We start from the raw sequence: 24370 nt of genomic DNA, 5'->3' as shown, positions 1-24370 counted from the left end.
AGATACTTTTGAAAAAGTAGATGATTACTTCAATTCAGAAAGGATGTTTGCGGAAAAAAGAATTGTCATTGTTTTCTCAATGACATTCAAATCAGCATTGAAAAAAGCGTGAGTTTAAGTTTCTTCCACCTGAGCAAGTCTGACCACAAATCAGAGACTACTATGATGACACACCAAATGGGTTTGATGGATCGCGGGAAAAGAGCAGGAATAGGCTTTTGTAGGCTACAGTCCAAGCTGTCTTCCAATGGTGGGACTGCTGTCGGCATCCAAAGATTATCCAACTTGAATAAACGCTTGGAGGTCAGGATGACAGCAGTGTTGTAGACTACGGCGATACGGATATCACTTATTATTGATGTGAATCACACTGCTGCTCTCTCATTTAGCTATTTGCGCCTTACGGATTGTGGATGTTGTGGATGAATGATCACAAATTTAAATGTGTATTTGAACCCAATAAATGTTTGAATTCAAGAAGTTTAAGCTGCCAATCAATCATTATTTTTGGAAACCAGTTGACAGCCAGTGAAAAATGCGTTCTGGCAACAGCTGCATAGTGCGGATCCCTTACTTACTTACTTACTTACTTTATTGTCCCCATGGGGAAATTTTGTTGCAGTGTCATGTACACATTTAAAGTGGCGTTAAATACAAAACAAGATTTTACTTTTATTCCCAGCCTATGGAATAAAAGTGGGGCTTTTATTGCTCAATCTAATTCATGCTGATGAATAAATAAATAATGGACACATACTCAAACTCGCACACTTTTTGTGATAGACTTAAAAAGGGACAATCTGTAGTTGCTACATCCATTTTTGACTTGTAAATTACATGTACAGTACCAGTCAAAAGTTTGGACACCTACTCATTCCAGGGTTTTTCTTTATTTGAAATATTTTGGGCCTCCCTGGTGGCGCAGTGGTCTAGAGCTTCGCAGTGCTAGCTGCGCCACCAGAGTCTCTGGGTTCGCGCCCAGGCTCTGTCGCAGCCGGCCGCGACCGGGGGGTCCATGGGGCGACGCACAATTGGCCTAGCGTCGTCCGGGTTAGGGAGGGTTTGGCCGGTAGGGATATCCTTGTCTCATCGCGCTCCAGCGACTCCTGTGGCGGGCCGGGCGCAGCGCGCGCTAACCGAGGGGGGCGGGTGCACGGTGTTTCCTCCGACACATTGGTGCGGCTGGCTTCCGGGTTGGAGGCGCGCTGTGTTAAGAAGCAGTGCGGCTTGGTTGGGTTGTGCTTCGGAGGACGCATGGCTTTCGACCTTCGTCTCTCCCGAGCCCGTACGGGAGTTGTAGCGATGAGACAAGATAGTAATTACTAGCGATTGGATACCACGAAAATTGGGGAGAAAAGGGGATAACATTTTTAAAAGAAAAAAAAAGAAAAAAAGAAATATTTTCCACATTGTAGAATAATAGTGACGACATCAAAACTACGAAATAACACATATGAAATCATGTAGTAACCAAAAAGGTGTTACGCTATGATGAAACTGGCTCTCACAAGGTCTGCCACAGGGAAGGAAGACCCAGAGTTACCTCTGTTGCAGAGGATAAGTTCATTAGAGTTACCAGCATCAGATATGGCAGCCCAAAAAAATGCGTCACAGAGTTCAAGTACCAGACATCTCAACAACTGCTCAGGAGACTGCGTGAATCAGGCCTTCATGGTCGAATTGCTGCAAAGAAACCACTACTAAAGGACACCAACAACAAGAAGAGACTTGCTTGGGCCAAGAAACAATAGCAATGGACATTAGACCGGTGAAAATCTGTCCTTTGGTCTGATGAATCCAAATTTGCGATTTTTGGTTCCAACCCCATGTCTTTATGAGACAGGTGAACGGATGATCTCCGCATGTGTGGTTCCCACCGTGAAGCATGAAGGAGGTGTATTGGTGTGGGGGTGCTTTCCTGGTGACACTGTCTGTGCTTTATTTAGAATTCAAGGCACACACGCAAAACAGTCTCAATGTCAACAGTGAAGCGGCGACTCCAGGATGCTGGCCTTCTAGACAGAGTTTCTCCGTCCAGTTTCTGTGTTCTTTTGCCCATCTTAATCTTTGATTTTTATTGGCCAGTCTGAGATATGGCTTTTTCTTTGCAACTCTACCTAGAAGGTCTGCATCCCGGGGTCGTCTCTTCACTGTTGACGTTGAAACTGGTGTTTTGCGGGTACTATTTAATGAAGCTGCCAGTTGAGGACTTGTGAGGCCTGTTTCTCAAACTAGACACTAATGTACTTGTCCTCTTGCTAGGTTGTGCACCGGGGCCTCCTACTCCTCTTTCTACTCTGGTTAGAGCGAGTTTGCGCTGTTCTGTGAAGGGAGTAGTGCACAGCGTTGTACGAGATCTTCAGTTTCTTGGCAATTTCTCGAATGGAATAGCCTTAATTTCTCAGAACGAGAATAGACTGATGAGTTTCAGAAGAAAGGTATTCGCTTCTGGCCATTTTGAGCCTGTAATCGAACCCACAATTGCTGATGCTCCAGATACTCAACTAGTCTAAAGAAGGCCAGTTTTATTGCTTCTTTAATCAGAACAACTGTTTTCAGCTGTGTTTTAACATAATTGCAAAAGGGTTTTCTAATGATCAATTAGCCTTTCAAAAGAATAAACTTCGATTAGCTAACACAACGTGCCATTGGAACACAGGAGTGATGGTTGCTGATAATGGGCCTCAGTACGCATATGTAGATATTTCATTAAACAAATCAGCCGTTTCCAGCTACAATAGTCATTTACAACATTAACACTGTATTTCTGATCAATTTGATGTTATTGTTATGGGGGGAAAAATGTGTCTTTCTTTCAAAAACAAGGACATTTCTAAGTGACCCCAAACTTTTGAACAGCAGTGTATGTAAATTGTAAAGTGTGTCTGTAATGTATTTTTCGTTATGTGTCGGACCCCAGTAAGATTAGCCGTCGGCGAATGGGGATACTAATAAATAATTAAAATCAAATACCAGAGATCTCCAACTGGTGGTGATTTTATTTACCCCCCCCCCCCCCCCCCCCACCAAGTTTTCTGAATAATTATTTATTTGTATTTTCTTGGTACATAAAAGACTGTAAAAACACCAAGAAAACAGCTCCAAGTTACTTTCATTTTGGAAATCTGTTCCAAATTAATCCCACACATTATAGATATGTGATTGTATACAAATGTAAGCAAAGTTTGAAATGATGTGTTTTATGTTTTAGTCAAATGTTAAATCTGTTTGGGCTTCTTGCGGCCAATTTGCGGTCTACAAATTATTTGTAATTATGTTCTGGCCCCCTGACCATCGGCTCCCCCCCAAAAAATTGGGTCTAGTTGATGATCCCTGCTTTATACTATACCCCTAGTTTCCTCAGTAGGTCCCTGCTTTATACTATGCCCCTAGTTTCCTCAGTAGGTCCCTGCTTTATACTATGCCCCTAGTTTCCTCAGTAGGTCCCTGCTTTATACTATATTCCTAGTTTCTTCAGTAGGTCCCTGCTTTATACTATATGCCCCTAGTTTCCTCAGTAGGTCCCTGCTTTATACTATATGCCCCTAGTTTCCTCAGTAGGTCCCTGCTTTATACTATGCCCCTAGTTTCCTCAGTAGGTCCCTGCTTTATACTATACCACTAGTTTCCTCAGTAGGTCCCTGCTTTATACTATATGCCCCTAGTTTCCTCAGTAGGTCCCTGCTTTATACTAAACCCCTAGTTTCCTCAGTAGGTCCCTGCTTTATACTACGCTATACCACTAGTTTCCTCAGTAGGTCCCTGCTTTATACTATACCACTAGTTTCCTCAGTAGGTCCCTGATTTATACTATACCCCTAGTTTCCTCAGTAGGTCCCTGCTTTATACTATGCTATACCACTAGTTTCCTCAGTAGGTCCCTGCTTTATACTATGCTATACCACTAGTTTCCTCAGTATGTGTAGACCAGGGCTTAAAACTAACTTTTTAGTCTATCAACCACTGTGACAGGTATATAAATTATGGATTAGCATGCTTCTAAAACAAGAAATGTATTACTAGTAAGAAGTGATATTGTTTGATTTAATACTTTAATACTCTGTGACCTGAGTCTTTAAACCAAAATATCATACAAAAATGTTCAGCTGTCCCTTTAAGGTTACCTTGGTAACAGGGCCACCCACTCCGGTTGTCAATGTGTCTGTAAGAATCTCACTAGTAGAGGCCTACAGTCACTTTTTGCTAGCAGTGGAAGCAAACTCAAACATTGACAAGCAACCATAGCTTGTGAACATAATGTAAATAGCCAAGAAACACAAAGACAAAGTCTCACTTTCGGGTAAATTAGACCAACTAATATGCCTGTGCGCATTATATCCAAAAACACATTTTTATGTGTACTTCACTCACAGTGCTCACAGACCCTCAGACAGGCAGTGTTGCTTCGCATGGTGGGATAGCTATAACGTTAGGATTCTGATTTCTTTGTACATTACCAGATATGAAACAAAATGGCAGAAATACTTTGAAAACAGCTACTGCAGCATTTATTTAGCTATAAATCACAACTTGCACTTGTGCCCATACGTGACTATTTTTATGAGCTGCTCGCACTGTATATCCCTGAGCGTGACCACCTGCCAACAAGGCTGGTGAATTCTACATTCTTACCCGCCAATGCCAAAAATTGACCCGCATTTGGCTGGTGGCCAGTGTTAATTTTAGGGCCCGGTGGAGACTCACCAGTACAGGTAAAGGGTGATGTTGACGTTGCCCTGTGCTCTGGACAGCAGGAATATCACCAGGGCGTTATTCAGGTGACACTCAAACTTCAGCGCCTGAGAGAGCGACAAGGACACGAAAAGGATAAGTGGTTGAGAAAAGCATTCAGGGTCACTAACAAATTGTTTACCTGTGTATGTGTGTGTGTACTACAGACTGTTCACCTGCACTAGCTGAGGCAGGTAGTCGGCCAACTCGTCATCACTGCTGGATTCGATCCAGCTGACAGCCACACTCCTCACCTCTGTGTCAGCAAACCTGCAGGACAGAGACCAAGACAGGCAGGTCAAACTTGAGTGTGACCTTTAACCTACATACTCACGTAAACGTCAAATCGCACACCTCCCACTTTACACATACGACTTATCTACCGCAGGTTTCTATTGACCACTGCTTAAACTCTAGCTTTGCACACTCAAACTTAAGGAGTGTGTGTGTCTGCCTCTATGTGTGTGTGTGTGTGTGTGTGTGTGTGTGTGTGTGTGTGTACACCACACGTACTTAGAGTCGAGCAGCTCCAGAGCACAGACGGGTTGGAGTGAGGGCCAGTTGTGGAGTAGGGCGTGAATCTCAGCTATGCTGCCCCAGTCCCAGCTGGGGGCGCTGGCCAGCACCTTGGGCAGGCTGTGGGTGTGAGCCCGGCAGTGGTGCCGCTGGTCCCACAGCAGCTGGCGGTCAGCCCGCGTCAACCTGGGGGTGGGAGGGAGGAGGAGAGAGAAGGGGGTGATACGGTGAGTCAGAACATAGACCACTGCTACCGCTGACAGGGTTCTCACAACAAAGACCCTATTAGAAATCACTTTCTTCAGATGCTATACGTAATTTATGGTCATCACCATCTGGGTCATGTTCAGTTAGGCACGAAAACAAAAAAAAGGGTCTGAAGCAAAGTCAAATGGGTTGGAACTATCTATACTTGACAAGTAAGAAGCGCTTGTGTTTGTTTTCCGTTGCAAAACATTTTGCTACGGTGTGGTAATGAACACTATAAATGAACGCTATACGATAGACGGCAGTGCAGCACTCTCTTGCCACAAACCCCACCAACAGCTCATATAATGCTCATCCCCTCTGATGGCATATTACTGCATAGGTCATGGGGACACCTCTGGGTGCCACGTTATGGTTTTTGCCCTAGCACTACACAGCTGATTCAAAGAATCAAAGCTTGATGATGACTTGYTTATTTGAATCAGCTGTGTAGTGCTAGGGCAAAAAACAAAACATGCACCCAGGGGGGGGGGGGGGGGGGGGGGGGGGGGCCGGGGTTTGGGAAACCCCTGATCTACAGACTATGCCGTGGACAGCCTTTCAGGTTAGCTACACTCTTGTTCTGAGATAACCTTTAGGACTCGGAAATACACCCTAGCAAAACCATGTGGTTATAATCGGAGTAAATGAGAGAAAGCTCAGAGAAAGTAAAGGGATTAGCGCTTTAGAAGAAATTGCTCTCTGTGGAGGCTGGGAAAAGGGTAATGAATCTGGCTGGCAGCCTGGGGTGGGTTTAAGTGGGCATTTATATGCCCACAGTTAAACGTCTGGGGGAACAGACACTGGAATGAGGACAGACAGCCATCTATGGTCTGGGAGGACTGGAGAGTCATTTGGGGATAAAGCCTCCGTAAGGCCCTACATAACACCATTATAATAATGACATAACAGTTGTCATAATGGCAGCTGGTGTCAGCTATTGACAAAGTTATGACACAAACTGTTATGAACCTTCCTTCATAAGGCCCTACATATCACGATCACAATTATGACCTAGCAGTTGTCATAAACCGTGAGAGACTAGCGGCCATGACGGTTTGTGACAACTGCTGTGTCATAATTATGATCGTGATATGTAGGGCCTTATGAAGGAAGGTTCATAACAGTTTGTGTCATCATAACTCATGTATTATATCATGACGACAGACACAGTACCCGAAGGTAGAGGCTCGGCTGCAAAGTTTCTCCACCCGGCGGCGCAGGTCAGGATCCAGCTCCTCCAGGGTGTTGGGGTCAGGGCAGGGGCTCTCCTGGGGCCCAACGTACAGCACGTCCACCACTGGGCTGGGGAAGTCGACCTGGAGGGGGCGGGTCATGGAATGGTTAGGCAGACACACAAACGTGCATGGGTACACACACATTAGGACACCACAAAATGGGAAATGTGTTTGAGATAGGGGAGTGTAAGAGAGATGTTGGGGCCTGTTTGAAGTACTTTTAAAAGAAAAAAAGCTTTTTCTTCAATTTGCTTGAGGTTAAAACTGATCTAACATGATTGAACAGGTGCTTGGCTTCACCTGTCCAATTGTGTTGAATCACTGATTGCTTTGAAAAAGGAGGGAAGATTTGCATTTGAACAGGACCTACACATAAGAAAATCGCAGAACATCGACTTGGACGGGAAAGCGCGCTCTAGTAATTTTCTATGGGTACAGTATTGCTGTGTAGAGTCGTGGAGTCACCTGCAGTATGATCCTCTCGGCCAGGTTCTTCCTCCGGATCCCGGCTGCAGCAGAGGCAGCCTGAGAAGAGGTCCACAGACACAGCAGCTTGGTTCCCCTCGCCAGCACCCTGGAAAAACACGCGTAAGCATTAACATGCATAGCAACACACAAAGCACCCCAACAGACAGCTATTTACACAATCAACTCTTGAAATACACTCATTCAAATGCCATGCAACACAACAAAACACACAAACAGCAATTGCACAGTCAACCACACTACTAAATGTGTTGCGCATCACCGTCGGAAGTCAAATAGGGGCAGGGAGACTTTGCCCAGCACTTCTGGTCCCTTGTGCTGTTTGTTGGAGTCCGGGGAGCCGCTGGCGTTCTGGTTCAGGACCCCAAAGAGGGACAGAGTCAGCATTGACTCCAATGGAAGCAGGGCCACCGCCATTGGAAAGTTGATCCTGGAAAGAGGGAACAGAGTGAGAATAAGAGGGGGAAATGGAGTGGGAATCGTGGTGGAAAATGGAGAGGGATTGGAGTGAGAATAGTGAATAAGTATGAATGTGCATAGCTTGTGAGTCTGTATTCCCACTAGCCTGTGACTATATTCTTAGATCATCATCATACTGTTTGTGGCTCAGTTGGTATGAGGACTCAATTCCCGCAAGGATCACATACAAAACAAGTACAGTATCCCTCACTGTCCTGCAAGATGCTTTGGATCAAAGTGTCTGCAAGTGGAATCTGCTATCTATTACTAGTAATTGTATCCAGTGATAGGCTGAACGACACACTGATTATGGGTAACAGACCTCGCCTTTAATGTTATCATGTCTTGGCTATCAGTTTGTATTATTGTCATGCTATGTACGTTGTGTTGGAGCCTGCATGACAGAAGCGAAGAACATTTGACCCTAGTCTACATTTTGATCCTAAAGAGGCACATCATTCAACATAAACACTACTATAACTAGCCATTATATTTCACGTACATTTCGTCCCATTTGATGTGGTAGAAGAAGCTCTTGTAGGTGGCCACTTTCTTGGACTGGATGGGCTTGAACAGGTTCCTGCCGTTGTGAGTCAAAGCACACATCAGATAGTACTTCTCATAGCTGCAAAAGAAGGGAGGAAGAAATGAACAAATTATGAATGAACAAGTTAAACTCCCATCCATGTACACAGAGAGAATAGACTCTTGTCCATAAAACACAGTCGTCCTCTGTACCTAATTAAGCCACACTAGTGCATTCTTTAATACACTACTAACAGAGCTCTCAGAACCATTTATCAAATGCAGATTTTGTTAAATTGGCTCCTCTTATTTAAACAGTTCCATGTCTTTCACATTATGAAAGACATTGCATTTTATGAGCACAATACCAGGCAGTGAACCATTTGGGATTCCAAAATATTTCTTATTGCTCAATGCCATGAGTCTTGTGCTTCGACACAGCATGGTATGCGTGCCTCCACTGTCGCTGGTGACATGATGCATCACTGTGCCTACAGATGGTGTGTGTGTGTTTGCATGTGTGTTTGTCATAGGACGCTAGCCACAAAAGAGCAAAGCACTCAAGCCATGATGACGAGGGACGAGTCCAGCCATGCAATCATTTTGGAACACAGAGTAGCTGTTAGTTCGGGACTAAACATTTTCAGGGGAACACTTCTGGCCTTGTGTTATGGGATAAATATTTTCAGACCTCCTTTGGTATGGTGCTCAAAAATGTTTTCCATATCTCCTAAAAATAGCTCTTGGACGAGGCCCTATGGATGACGGGCAGAAAGAAACAGCCTGTTATTAACCAGATCCTCTCTTTTTGAAGCGGTCGTCTGCCTACCATAAAAATACTTGAGTCCTGGACGGCGTTTTACAGTGGCATTTTGGACCTTCCTCCCTCCCATCAAGCCTGGATCTTTTTTCATTCGGCACCAAACGGAAAAAAGTGACTGAAACAGGGAGGTACTACCTAGCCTTGTCCAATAAGAAACGCACATTGTTGTTTTCCGTTGCAAAACATTTTAAAACGCTTTCTGTTGTGAACCATATTGAACACAACCCTGGAGTGAGAGTCACAAAATGTGCCACTCCCCAAGTCCCCAAGTCGTGCAAGATTATGCTCACTGAATGGAAAGGTTGGCTCAAGTCTATTCCAGACAGAAAGACACCATAAATAGATTAAAGCCTTGGTGAAATTGGATACCGTGACGGGGGAAATAAGACACGGAGAGAAACAACGGAGGAGCAAGACAACAAGAGTATCAATTCTGAGGCCAAGTCCTTCTTAAAAAGGTGGAAACTATAGTCTCAGGTATCTTCCTTACTGCAATCCAGAAAACGTAAAATGGTATATTGGACTGGGGTTACACACACCTGCTGACCCAGACAGCGGGGATGCCGTGCATGGCGAACAGGGTGAACTGCAGATGGTCCGTGGTGCCCGAGGCCTCCTTGCTGCCACGCCCCTCCGCAGCAGACTCCCCCTCGACATGCTGGGAGTTGGAGGAGGGGTCGGGGGAAGAGGTAGAGGAGGCGGCGGGGCAGAAGGAGCGCAAGTAAAGCTTGGCCAGGTCGTAGACGGCATCCGTCAGGAAGCCCATGCATTCCTCCACGGGGCTGAGGTGACCTGGATGGGTCAGAGGGTTACGTTAGCGCAAAGGATTTGAACTGTTTTTGTTGTTGATTTCTGGAAGCAGGAATTGCCCCACTGTGTGTGATTATGGACTGATCAAAGTCATATTGCGGAGTCAAACTTTTGATGTGTGTGAAAAATGTGACTTGTTGTTGTAGCACTCACCATTTGCTGAGGATTTGGAGCCCACCTGAGATAGAAAAGTACACAGATATGATAACTGCTAGAATTCCATCTCCTGTTAAACTATCCTACGCCCTTTCGCTGCAGTGTGAGACAGATGTGTATGTCTGACAGCTATATATCAATATGTCTGTGTGAGTGAGTGAGTGAGTGAGTGAGTGAGTGAGTGAGTGAGGGAGTGAGTGAGTGAGTGAGTGAGAGACATCGGTAGAAGTGACGTAACCAATAGACATACAGTACCAGTCAAAAGTTCAGACACACCTACTCATTCCAGGGTTTCTCTTAATTTTTACTATTTTCTACATTGTAGAATAATAGTGAAGATGTCAAAACTATGAAATAACACATATGGAATCATGTAGTAACCAAATAAATATTTTATATTTAAGATTCCTCAAAGTATCCACCATTTGCCTTGATGACAGCTTTGCACACTCTTGGCATTCTCTCAACCAGCTTCATGAGGAATGCTTTTCCAACAGTCTTGAAGGAGTTCCCACATATGCTGAGCACTTGTTGGCTGCTTTTCCTTCACTCTGCGGTCCAACTCATCCCAAACCATCTCGATTGAGTTGAGGTCAGTTGATTGTGGAGGCCAGGTCGTCTGATGTAGCACTCCATCACTCTCCTACTTGGTCAAATATCCCTTACACAGCCTGGAGGTGAGTTGGGTCATTGTGCTGTGGAAAAACAAATGATCCCACTAAGTGCAAACCAGATGGGATGGAGTATCGCTGCAGAATGCTGTGGTCGTCATGCTGGTTAAGTGTGCCTTGAATTCTAAATAAATCACAGATAGTGTCACAAGCAAAGCACCCACACACCATCACACCTCCTACTCCATGCTTCACGGTGGGAACCACACATGCAGAGATCATCCGTTCACCTACTCTTCGTCTCACAAAGACATGGCGGTTGGAACCAAAAATCTAAAATTTGGACTCATTAGACCAAAAGGACAGATTTCCACCGGTCTAATGTCCATTGCTCATGTTTCTTGGCCCAAGCAAGTCTCTTCTTATTGGTGTCCTTTAATAGTGGTTTCATTGCAGCAATTCGACCATGAAGGCCTGATTCACGCAGCCTCCTCTGAACAGTTGATGTTGAGATGTGTCTGTTACTTGAACTCTGGGCTGCAATTTCTGAGTCTGGTAACTCTAATGAACTTATCCTCTGCAGCAGAAGTAACTCTGGGTCTTCCTTTCCTGTGGCGGTCCTCACGAGAGCCAGTTTCATCATAGTGCTTGATGGTTTTTTGCAACTTGAAGAAACGTTCAAAGTTCTTGAAATGTTCCACATTGACTGACCTTCATGTCTTAAAGTAATGGTGGACAGTCGTTTCTCTTTGCTTATGTGAGCTGTTCTTGCCATAATATGGACTTGGTCTTTAACTTCTTTATGATAGGGGGCAGCATTTTCACTTTTGGATGAATACCGTGCCCAGATTGAACAGCCTCCTACTCTGTCCCAGATGCTAATATATGCATAGTAGTATTACTATTGGATAGAAAACACTCTGAAGTTTCTAAAACTGTTTGAATGATGTCTGTGAGTATAACAGAACTCATATGGCAGGCAAAAACCTGAGAGAAAATCCAAACAGGAAAAGATAATTCTGAGGCTGGTCCATGTTAAACTCATCGCCTATTCAATTCCCTGTAATATATGGATCTGTTTGCACTTCCTACGCCTTCCACTAGATGTCAACAGTCGGTAGAACGTTGAATGAAGTTTATACTGTGTTGTGGGGCCGGATGAGAGAGGAATGAGTCAGTGGTCTGGCAGATTGCCAGTTCCTGGTCATGGGCTTTCCTCATGATATCGCCTTGCGTTCCATAACTTCTACAGACATGAAGGAATGCTCCGGTTGGAGCGTTATTGGATATATATGATAACAACATCCTGAAGATTGATTCTCTACTTACTTTGACCAGTTTATTCGACTTGTAATATAACTTTTTGTTTTCCTCCGACGTTTGCCTGCATCTGCGCGAGCGTTTGGACACGTGTACTACACATGCTAGCAAAAGTGGCTACTTGGACATAAGTAATGGACATTATCGAACAAAACAACGATTTATTGTGGAACTAGGATTCCTGGCAGTGCATTCTGATGAAGATAATCAAAGGTAATGGAATATTTATGATGTAATTTCTGTTGACTCCAACATGGCGGAGAAATGTTGATAAATCTGAGCGCCGTCTCAGATTATTGCATGGTGTGCTTTTTACATAGTTTTTTTTAAATCTGTCACAGCGGTTGCATTAAGAACAAGTGTATCTTTAATTCTGTGTAAAACATTTATCTTTCATCAAAGTTTATGATGAGTATTTCTGTTATTTGACGTGGCTCTCTGCAATTTCTCTGGATATTTTGGAGGCATTTCTGAACATGGCGCCAATGTAAACCGAGATTTGTGGATATAAATATGCACATTATCGAACAAAACATAAATGTATTGTGTAACATGATGTCCTATGAGTGTCATCTGATAAAGATCATCAAAGGTTAGTGATTCATTTTATCTCTATTTCTGCTTTTTGTGACTACTATCTTTTGCTGGGAAAATGGCTGTGTTTTTCTGTGGCTATGTACTGAGCTAACATAATTGTTTGGTGTGCTTTCCTCGTAAATCCTTTTTGAAATCAGACATGTTGGCTGGATTCACAACATGTGTAGCTTTAATTTGGTATCTTTCATGTGTGATTTCATGAAAGATTGATTTTTATAGTAATATATTTGAATTTGGCGTCCTACATTTTTTCTGGCTTTTGGCCAAGTGGGACGCTAACGTCCCACATATCCCATAGAAGTTAACTAAATAGGGCTATCTTCTGTATACAACCCCTACCTTGTCACAACACAACTGAATGGCTCAAATGCATTAAGGAGGAAATTCCACAAATTAACTTCAACAAGGCACACCTTTTAATTGAAATGCATTCCAGGTGACTACATCATGAAGCTGGTTGAGAGAATGCCAAGAGTGTGCAAAGCTGTAATAAAGGCAAAGGGTGGCTAATTGAAGAAACTCAAATATAAAATAAATTTTGATTTTTTTAACCTCTCTTGGGTACGTGAGACGTTAGCGTCCCACCTCTTCAACAGCCAGTGAAACTGCTGGGCGCCAAATTAAAATACAGAAATACTCATTATACAAATTCAGAAAACAAAACATATTTTACATAGGTTTAAAGATGAACTTCTTGTGAATCCAACCACAGTGTCAGATTTAAAAAATGCTTTATGTCGAAAGCATACCTTACGATTATTTGAGAACATAGCAAAGCAGACAAATCATTACAAACAGTAACCAGCCAAGTAGAAGAGTTACACAAGTCAGAAATAGAGATAAAATTAATCCCTTACCTTTGATGATCTTCATATGGTTGCACTCAGCAGACATTCATTTACTCAATAAATGTTCCTTTTGTTCGATAAAGTCTCTTTATATCCAAAAAAACTCAGTTTTCTTCAGTAATCCACAGGCTCAAACGCATTCAAAACAGGCAGACAAAATCCAAATTGTATCCGTAAAGTTCATAGAAACATGTCAAATGATGTTTATATTCAATCCTCAGGTTGTTTTTAACCTAAATAATCGATAATATTTCAACCGGACAATAACGTCGTCAATATAAAAAGGTAAACAAGAAAGGCACTCTCTCGGTCGCGCGCATGAAAAAGCTCTGTGACACTTTAGGGTCCACTCATTCAGACTGCTCTTACTTCCTCATTTTTCAGAATACAAGCCTGAAACAATTTCTAAAGACTGTTGACATCTKGTGGAAGGCATAGGAACTGCAATTTGAGTCCTAAGTCAATGGATACTGTAATGGCATTGAATAGAAAACTACAAAAACCAAAAATAAACGACTTCCCGAATGGATTTTTCTCAGGTTTGCGCCTGCCAAATCAGTTCTGTTATACAGACACTAGACACTATTTTACAGACACAGACACTATTTTAACAGTTTTGGAAACTTTAGAGTGTTTTCTATCCAAATCTACCAGTTATATGCATATCATATCTTCTGGGCCCGAGAAGCAGGCCGTTTAATTTGGGCATGCTTTTCATCCAAAATTCCGAATGCTGCCCCCTACCCTAGAGAAGTTAACACTTTTTTGGTTACTACATGATTCCATATGTGTTATTTCATGGTGTTGATGTCTTCACTATTATTCTACAATGTAGAAAAAAGCAAAAATAAAGAAAAACCCCAGAATGAGTAGGTGTGTTCAAACTTTTGACTGGTACTGTGCCTTTATATATTCATATGATGGTTAGACATCATTGGACCCACCTCTGGCGAGCGTGTCCTGGGGAGGTTGACAGAATGCTTAACCCTTCTCACTGCTTCTGTGATGGCCTGCGTCTCCACCTCGTCCAGGGCACAGCAAAGGTTCTTCACTGTCTGCACCACCCGATCCACCGTCTTATATTGGGTGCTCTGTGGTGGAACAAAGTCATTGTCAAGTGTGTGTGTGCGTACACAATCTCTGCTCAGTTACTCAACAATTCAAAAGTGATTCTTGAAACAGATGTGCTATTTCTAGAGCACATGTCATCCAGGAATTTATAGGCCTGTCGCAAGCATGTGTGAACTATACACACAATGAACAACCACTACTCAACGCCTGATAGCAATTTTACACCACAACCATCACAGACATCCGCTATCACAGAAACATTTAGGGTCTTCAGTGCAGTGTCAAAGATGTGAATTAACTTCATAAGCTACCTCATTCTGCAGGCAGATGTTGACTTGATTGTGATAGCCTTCCAGATAGTCAGCCAGCCCTTGTCTGAGACGGAGAGAGAGAGAGAGAACGAATTATCCAATCACAGAAATCTCAGCCGTTATCGGGAATTCTAGATAGCCATTGTCTGAGGCCAAACATGGCTAAGATGACGCGATAAGGAGCAGAAAGAAAGGCATGTTCCTACCTGGTGACGTTCTCCTTGAACGGCCTCTCCACTTGGCCCAAGTGCCTCTCCAAGTCCACCTGAGAGGTGTCGTCTTCCGCCTGCGTGCACACAACAAACCATGACATTTCACTGCGGCCTCCCTCGAATCACACTAGGGTTTCAAAGTCGGCTCATTTCTGGAGTGCAGTTCGACAAGCTTTTGATGAAAGGTCTTAATATGATTGCATCTTACCGTGAACGACGTCACTGTTGAAGTGAACACGCTTTTGAAGTATATAGGAAGAACCTTGAACTTACAGGCCTGACACTGCTAGGTTTCAAATGGCGTGTGTCGGTCTTACCAATAAGGTCAGTATTTCTTGAATGTTTGCTTTAACGAGGTATTTATGATAGCCAGCCTGTCTGCCCGTCTCCCTGCAAGTCTGCCCGTCTCCCTGCAAGTCTGCCCGTCTCCCTGCAAGTCTGCCCGTCCCTGCAAGTTTGAAGTTCTTTTCTGGGCATCTGTCTATTTCATTAACTTTCCTCCAGGCCTTTGACCTTTAGCTGGTCTTATTCTACTTTTGAGCTTTAAACACACATTAAAGTGCTACATCACTGATTGGTAGGTTGGTAGGTTGGTTAGGTCTTACCGTTCGTGCCAGATCCCTTCTCATGGTGCTCTGGGAGAGCAGCTGGAGCTTGATCTCTGCCTCCCACTTCCTGCAGTTCTGTACGTACTCGTGGCTGCCCAGGCTGTGCTTACTATGGAGAGGACACAGGGCCACAGGGGGTCTAAGGTCAAATATGATATCAGGGTCTTGTTCATTAGGTACCAAATAGAAGGAAACAAAGGGACAACCTGGATTTGGTCCAATAAGAAATGCACAAGTTTGTTTTTATTTCAAGAAGTTTACAAAGGTTTCCCGTTGCGTGCCCAAATGAACAACACCCAGCAGTTATAGCATTATGCTCGGAACATTGTGAGGAATGAGCCCAGTTCCGTTTCAGCCCTTACCACCTTTCCTTTTGGTGTTCATAGATCTAAAATTATGGGAAAAGGGACGAATCAGCAATATGGTAGTGGCTCCAACTAGCCTTCCAATATGTTATGGTGGAACGTCCGTCATCTGGTTTCTACCTAATCTAACCTTTCAAATCAATGGTGTTGAATGGTGAGGAAGTAGGCCAAATGGAACTAGGCCATAGTAATTCAGATTCATCGGTTAAGGCCGTTGGTGTACACAAGGACATTAAACCCAAGAGTAACTTAGAACTAAACACTTAAAACCCACTTAAAAGTTAAAGAGTTCCAATGAATCTAAAGGGCCCGAGGGGGACCTGACCTGAGAGAGATGCTATGCTTAGCAGGGTCTGGGAGCAATGGAAACATTCCAGGACCTTCTGAGGGCTTGCCAAGACCAGACAAGGCCGGGAGAGTACAGATAAACACACTGGGGAATTTGTAGCTTGACACAAAGCGAAACTGACCCAAGTCTCTAAAAATGTAGTGCATGCAAGCAACACACACAGAAAGACACACACGTGCTACGCGGGTCAACTATTTGATCACCTGCAGCCTCCCGCAATTGTTAATAACCCATTCATAACCGCCTGACTATATGTGATAAAGTGAAAACCTGAGGCCCGCACCAAAACTATTTTGTTGTCTAGGGCCTCCCGGGTGGCGCAGTGGTCTAGGGCACTGCATCGCAGCGCTAGCTGCGCCACCAGAGACTCTGGGTACGCGCCCAGGCTCTGTCGCAGCCGGCCGCGACCGGGAGGTCGGTGGGGCGACGTACAATTGGCCTAGCGTCGTCCGGGTTAGGGAGGGTTTGGCCGGTAGGGATATCCTTGTCTCATCGCGCACCAGCGACTCCTGTGGCGGGCCGGGCGCAGTGCGCGCTAACCAAGGGAGCCAGGTGCACAGTGTTTCCTCCGACACATTGGTGCAGCTGGCTTCCGGGTTGGAGGCGCGCTGTGTTAAGAAGCAGTGCGGCTTGGTTGGGTTGTGTTTCGGAGGACGCATGGCTTTCGACCTTCGTCTCTCCCGAGCCCGTACGGGAGTTGTAGCAATGAGACAAGATAGTAATTACTAGCAATTGGATACCACGAAAATTGGGGAGAAAAGGGGGTAAAAATAAATAAATAAATAAATAATAAACTCTTTTGTTGTCGGGGGTGCAGGATTTTTTTAAAGCTCAATTTAGATATGCCTATTTTTCTGCTTATAATTTTCAACACTTTGGTAGACTATTTGTTAGTCAACTTGTCTATAATTAGATACATGCAGCTTCTCTTCTTTCATTACTTGTTGCCCTAGAATACTAAATAAACCCTTGCTCACCAGAAAATATGTCATACATCGATAGAACGCATGCTTCAATCTAGTTGACATTGGTCAATTTCTCATTCATCTCTTCTTCTCTCCTGCAGCAAAGATGTTGAAGAACCGTGGAGAAAATGCAATAACAAAACAAAAAAATGGGAATGAGTTTCCATCCAAACATCCGTTTGACCGGTTTTTAAGGGAATTAAAAGCTGTGAAAATGACCCAACATGTTTCTGATAAGATTTCAATTACACAATTAATCTTCTCCTTTCCCCCCTCTGATAACCAGGTGGTGAATCGCATCTCTGCATGTCTGGCAGACATATCAGTGTGGATGACGGATCACCACCTCAAGCTGAACCTCGGCAAGACGGAGCTGCTCTTCCTCCCGGGGAAGGACTGCCCGTTCCATGATCTCGCCATCACGGTTGACAACTCCATTGTGTCCTCCTCCCAGAGTGCTAAGAACCTTGGCGTGATCCTGGACAACACCCTGTCGTTCTCAACTAACATCAAGGCGGTGACCCGTTCCTGTATGCTCTACAACATTCGCAGAGTACGACTCCTGTCTCTTATACACATCTAGATGTGTATAAGAGACAGCCTGTATGCTCTACAACATTCGCAGAGTACGACCCTGCCTCACGCAGGAAGCGGCGCAGGTCCTAATCCAGGCACTTGTCATCTCCCGTCTGGATTACTGCAACTCGCTGTTGGCTGGGCTCCCTGCCTGTGCCATTAAACCCCTACAACTCATCCAGAACGCCGCAGCCCGTCTGGTGTTCAACTTTCCCAAGTTCTCTCACGTCACCCCGCTCCTCCGCTCTCTCCACTGGCTTCCAGTTGAAGCTCGCATCCGTTACAAGACCATGGTGCTTGCCTACGGAGCTGTGAGGGGAACGGCACCTCCGTACCTTCAGGCTCTGATCAGGCCCTACACCCAAACAAGGGCACTGCGTTCATCCACCTCTGGCCTGCTCGCCTCCCTACCTCTGAGGAAGTACAGTTCCCGCTCAGCCCAGTCAAAACTGTTCGCTGCTCTGGCACCCCAATGGTGGAACAAACTCCCTCACGACGCCAGGTCAGCGGAGTCAATCACCACCTTCCGGAGACACCTGAAACCCCACCTCTTTAAGGAATACCTAGGATAGGTATTCTGCCCTCTGTTCTTAATGCTGCCGAAGTTAATAGATTAGGCTATGTGAGAGGTTATAGACCTACAGTCAGCGTCCGGACTTCAGTTACTATTCCATTTAACCCATCTGAACAGTACAGTTCCCTTGACGTACCATACTTGAAGTCCCCGTCTTGTGACTGTCGAATTTGTATAGCACCTCACAAATCACACAACATATTTCCCAAACATTAGCCTACTGTTCTGGCCCTCCCTTCTCTTTATTTTCAACCTCGCTATTTTCCAGTTTTTTTGTATTTTAATTTTTTAAAATTGAATTCAACTCCAACATTGTCCATTTTTTCCCCTCAGTGGATCGAAGTCAACATTTTCTGCCTAAGTTCCCAAAAGCACTTGGCAATAGCCATGTATTTGGCACGCATACAGTTAGGCCCTGAAGTTTAGGCTTACGCACTAACACTAGAGATAAATAATGGAATAAAAACCTCAATGTAGCCTAGGTATAAATTGCACAAGAATGACACATTTATAATACAGAGTTTGCTTTATTCAACCTGCCCGTCACCCACGCACCCCATCAGCCGCACAATATTTCACCACCCTAAACCTGCCCGGCCCAGTGGATATAACTGCGGGTTATGAGTCAACCCGACACATCACCAACACACACACTTGACCTAAGAGTATTTATGCCAAAGAAGTCTTTAAAACAAAACCTGCTTTTGCACAACCCCTCTGTTCTTAATTAGTAAAAGCAGCCCCTGCCCTCCTGACTGTTGCTTTTGCAACAGAACTGGCAAAATGGCCAAAAGGAAACATTTCCCTAACACAATTAAAGACAAATGGCTCCCTGCTTGAGGAATGTTGGCAGTGAGCTTGTTGATATTCTTGTTTAATCTCGCTCCTCTTCTCATCTCTCTGCGAGGGGACACTTAGAGGCAGGATTGTGGGAAACGCAGGTGTCAGCGTGGGGTTGTGTGCCAGTGTGTGTGTGGTTGTGTGTGTGCGTGTAGGATTGTGGGAAATGTGGAGGCCAGGGTTTTACATTTGTGTGTGTGTGTGTGCTCACTTTTGCAGCACCTCCTCTTGGCCGCAGACCTTGAGGACGTAGCTGCCGATGTCCACCTGGTTGAGGTCGTCGTGGACCCAACACAGGGCTTGCATGATGAGGAGCTCTACAGGAGAACTCACTAAGGGAGGAGGAGAAAGGTGGGGAGAGTGAGTGAGAGTTACAGCAAGCACAATGGCATACAAAGTCTCCTGTTCAATTTCTTTAAAAGTGCATCCTTCCTTCCTCCATTCCTTGAAGAAATCATTGATTAGACAGGTGAACACAAGGACACCACCACACTAATAAAGCAAGGTGCCGTTTGTCCACCTCTAGGCCACAGGTAGGAGAAGAAGAAGCAGCCAGATTCTCAATAAACAAGGAATCAAGAGCTTCTGATCCACCCAATAAAGTGATGATTTCAAGTCCAAGAGGCCCGACGGAACGGTCAGAAACTATCGCTCATGGAAAAAGGAGTCAATAATTGGCCAGATAGCAGTTTCATAAAACAATATCGCAAAGGTCCTCTCAGATGGGATTACAGTGTGGGTGGTTCAAGTCAAACTATATTCATACCTAACCTGGTCCGAGATCTGTATGTGCCGTCTCGCCCACTCCTAGTCACTGGCGTGACAATGAGCGTATATGAGTTGGCAAGATGGCACAAACAGATCTGAGACCAGGCTAATTTGATCTCCCCTATCTTAATCGAATTAAAACGGTTCAGTGAATGATCTCAGGCTGCATTACGATACTGTGTTATTGGAAAAGCCTTATGTTCGTATACATGGGCATGTTTCCTGGGAAATATTTGGCGGAGAATGAAACGTGTGTATGTGACTGTGTGTACGCATGTGTAACCTGACACAAAACAGATTGTTCTGCCACTTCTAGAAGTGGGGGGGGGGGGGGTTCTTGGTTTCTCCTCCGTTTGATGCCAGCACACACACACAGACCACCCCGGGCTCTCCAGCAATAACAACCCCACACCCTACAGAGGAATGGACTGGACTTAGTATTAAGGAAACAATACTAGAAGGCCTATTGGTGAATTTAGAGTGCGTTATGATTGGTCACATCTTGGTAGTGGGTGGGTGCTGTGAGGTGGCTTTCTAAGGATCCCTGTCAGGCTAACTGGTCAACAACCGAAGAGAGGGCATTTTGGGAGCATGTTGCCAGATCTGTTTTTGCTGTCTTGCCTCTTATGGTCATTGGAGGATGAAAGACAGCAGAAACAAATCTGGAACCAGGCTGGCATTCCAGAGAGTGTGTGCTGAAAAAAAGCCCTCTTGCGTGTCGCTACGAACTCACACATGGTACTGGAATGTTTGCGACTTGCGTGGTCACACACGCACACCAACATAGGTGCTTAGGGGCTGGGTCTAGTCTAAAGCGGGAGAATCGAATCAAACGTTATTAGTCACATGCGCCGAATACAGCAGGTGTAGACCTTACAGTGAAATGCTTACTTACAAGCCCCTAACCAACAATGCAGTTTTAAGAAGAATACCTCAAAAATAAGAAATAAAGTAACAAATAATTAAAGAGCAGCAGTAAAATAACAATAGCGAGACTATATACAGCGGTACAGAGAACGTGCGGGGGCACCGGTTAGTCAAGGTAACTGAGGTAATATAAACACGTGGGTAGAGTTATTAAAGTTACTTATGCACAGATAATAACAGAGTAGGAGCAGTGTAAAAGAGGGGGGGGGGGGGCAATGCAAATAGTCTGGGATGCCATTTGATTAGATGTTCAGTAGTCTTATGGCTTGGGGGTAGAAGTTGTTTTGAAGCCTCTTGGACCTAGCCTTGGCGCTCCAGTACCGCTTGCCTTGCGGTAGCAAGGAGAACAGTCTATGACAGGACTGGTGTCGATGATTACAATACTAGTCTCGAAACACAGCAGGATTCTAGCAACTCGTTAGCTAGCACTTGAATACCCAGCCAATGAGTGACGTCAATTGAGGGCTCACATCCAATCAGCCGCCAGGAAGGGGCCAGGTCCTGGGCGATCCTGCCAGGGCAAAGCAGAACCCAGACATATTACCTCAGCACCAACGGGGACAGGAACAACTGCATTTCTCATCATCAATAAAGGGAATTTAAACAACTCCATTTCTGCGTTTTACTGTCTACTTCTTCATCAGATTTAAAAAGGCACTTAAAGAGAAAAAAAGAGAGCAACATAGCAAGAGAGAGAGAACATAAGGGAAAGCAAGACAGTGAGAGAGAGAGTATGATGGCAAGAGAGATCAAAAGACAAAGGGAGCGGGGCATTTCAGATCAGAGAACTGCAGCAGACAGAGCTAAAAACGAGGGGTTTGACTAAGGTGACATCCAACACACTCAAAGCCACCAGACATCCACCTCAGCCAGTTCCCTGGGTTTCCTCTCTCCCCACGCCAAGGTATGCAAGGAATCTCTAACCTAAATCGTGCAGTTGAAGATTCTAGCCTAAGAAAGAACTAATTGTTTTTTTTCTCCCCGGTAACAGAAGCTAGCTCGGCTCTGTCTGGCTGTTAAATACAGTAAGTGTGGCAGAGCAGAGCAGAGAAGCTGTAACAGTAGCAGTTGGGGAAAGAGTCATCTGGGAATGCGTTTTTGTTCACCCCCGGTAGATTTTTCCACACGCCAAATTTAGGAAGCTGGTGGAATGTGGGTGGAAGTGGAACAGAGGGGCCTGCCTGAGGACCGAGAGAGAAACGCGACAGATTACACAAGAAAGAGGTAAAGAAAATATATTTTCAGCCTGCTCTTGTACCCCCCCGTACACTCCCCCCCCCTCCTAAAAGAGAGAGAAGGCCATTGTTCCTGTGTGCCGACATACAACCCTGGCTTTTCCCCATTGTGGCCAATCGGGGGAATCTGTACTGTACAGCGAATCAGGCCTGGCTGTACAGTACATGAGAAAGAAGAGGCAGCATAACCAGTTGGTTGGTTACAGAGAGACTGGGTTAGTGGGACTGGCCACACACACACAGGAACGAGCAAGCAATACCAGTTTGGTTTTAAAATAAAAAAGCAATTAAGGACAGATAGAATCCACACACAAAAGGCTGGTGTTGATTCGCTGCCAGGACCCAGGGAGTTCAGAGCAGACTCCATTAGAGAACTTGGTCACAGGGGGCCAGGCCAAGAGAGATCAGTGACTGGCATTGGAGGGGTGGATCCAGGGGCGGCGCTACAAACCTGGGGTCAGCCAATGACAACGCACCCCCAGAGATCAAACCAAAAGCCCAGTGGGCGAATGAGTGAACATAATATAGAGAAGCCCTTTGGCCGACATAGCTGCTCCAGGGCAGTGGCACAACCTTTTATTTGTGAGGAGAGGGAATGTGGCGTGTTTCCACAAAAAAAAAGAAAAGGAGAAAAAAAACTATCTGTCCCGAATGCTGCTTCCTCCTTTGGACCTCTGGCCCAGTATTCTTATCTGTCATCTGAAGAGCTCGGTCTTTTTTTTTGCAGTTGGGTTAATTAGACCTGGGAGAGCTCCATTCTAAAGAGGCCCCTTGATGTCATTGCATGTAGTAATAACCTACTTTTATGGTTATAAAGGCATCTTAGCAACCAGCCTGCACACCCAGGGTCCAGGGTTGAGGACACTGAGCACCTCTGTATGGGTTAGGGTTGCAACAGTTTAGAAACTTTCCCAAAATCCCTCGGTTATCCAGAAATCCCATTTGGAGGATTGTGTCTCCACGTGTTCGGTCCTGAATCCTGGAATTCTCCAACCGAGGTATCAGAATTTAGCACGCCTAGTAAGGGTGTTGTGATATGTCCTTACCGTCGCAGGTGAAGGTGACAGGCTCCTGGGACTCAGAGATCTCGATGGACACCTTGACGCTGCAGCCGTTGTCCCCTCCCCCGTCCCTCTGGGGGATCACCGCGCTCAGCACGTACCCCGGGTTGGTGTGGAGGTCATCGTGGGCAAACTTTGACCTCAGTCTGAAAAAATAAATAAAAATCAGCCAATTGAAATCCAGTACGTCACCTTTACATAGAATTGATTCTCTACTTTTTATTACCTTAGTTTGCAAATCTGGAAGTTTGCTGGCCTATTACACATGCATAAACTAATAGATAACGGACTGACTAAATTCCTGTGATTAGTTCTCCTACTTAACTTCCCCCTCCCGTACTTCCTTGTGGGATCTAAAGTTCTTCTAAAGCTCTTCTGCTTTGGTGATATTTGCTGCACATGTACTGTGTTTTCTGCCAATAAAGCATTACTGAATGGAATTGAATAATTACTCAGGAACTAATGTATTGATGCTTACTGAACTGTCATCGAGATTACTCTCAATTGCCTCTATACTTCTCATTTACATGTGAAGACTCTTCGTGGTCTATAACGATGGCTTTCCCATTAGGGATGGGGGTAGATGGGGCAGCTTTTACACTGTGTGCGTGTATGGTGTACTGCTTTGTTGGTGATGTTATGTCACCATGCTGGAGAGCGATTTCCAGAGCAAAGCTACATCATCACTCCATCCAGAGGACTGGAGTGAGGCTACACACCCAGTCACACAAACATGCAATTACAGCACACACACAGTACTGTGCGTGCACACACTCCTTTGCGTACACTCACACAGTACTAAAGTGTGTGCTCAGAACACACACACATACTGAACACACACACACAGCTTACATTGCTACGTCTTCACAGAAGGCTACAACTTCTAGGTTCTGGGCTTCCTTTTCCTCCAGGGCAGTGTACTTTGCCAGTGCTTTCCCACTTCCCTTATCGTGCTGCGAGACAATGAGACAAAGCATAGGGGACAAAATGGTGAGCAAAACAAGAAGTAGGTGCATGAGCCAACCTCAATTGAGGAAGTGTATAGGTTTACTGGTGTTAAATTAATATGGAACTGGAATTAAATTGGTATTCGTTTAGGAAGGTACACATTAAATACAAAAAGTACAATTGCAGTAAGACCT

General features: G+C 44.7%; 1 protein-coding gene across 1 annotated transcript in view; it reads right to left on the bottom strand.

Moving 5' to 3' along the window:
- Positions 1-24370, bottom strand: part of LOC111962118 (phosphatidylinositol 4-phosphate 3-kinase C2 domain-containing subunit alpha) — a 57170-nt gene that overhangs the window by 11604 nt on the left and 21196 nt on the right. Inside the window, exons 3-18 of the mRNA XM_023984952.1 lie at positions 24081-24181; positions 23214-23374; positions 19449-19569; positions 15566-15677; positions 14955-15034; positions 14749-14812; positions 14311-14457; positions 9988-10012; positions 9564-9816; positions 8179-8301; positions 7480-7647; positions 7197-7305; positions 6670-6812; positions 5245-5433; positions 4908-5001; positions 4705-4799 (exon numbers count right to left, since the gene is read on the bottom strand). Coding sequence (XP_023840720.1) covers positions 4705-4799; positions 4908-5001; positions 5245-5433; positions 6670-6812; positions 7197-7305; positions 7480-7647; positions 8179-8301; positions 9564-9816; positions 9988-10012; positions 14311-14457; positions 14749-14812; positions 14955-15034; positions 15566-15677; positions 19449-19569; positions 23214-23374; positions 24081-24181 — 1985 coding nt within the window. The remainder of the gene's footprint in view (positions 1-4704; positions 4800-4907; positions 5002-5244; positions 5434-6669; positions 6813-7196; positions 7306-7479; positions 7648-8178; positions 8302-9563; positions 9817-9987; positions 10013-14310; positions 14458-14748; positions 14813-14954; positions 15035-15565; positions 15678-19448; positions 19570-23213; positions 23375-24080; positions 24182-24370) is intronic.

The sequence above is a fragment of the Salvelinus sp. IW2-2015 genome, linkage group LG4q.1:29 (genome assembly GCF_002910315.2).
Source record: "Salvelinus sp. IW2-2015 linkage group LG4q.1:29, ASM291031v2, whole genome shotgun sequence".
NCBI lineage: Eukaryota > Metazoa > Chordata > Actinopteri > Salmoniformes > Salmonidae > Salvelinus > Salvelinus sp. IW2-2015.
This window is presented reverse-complemented; position numbering and strand designations above follow the sequence as displayed.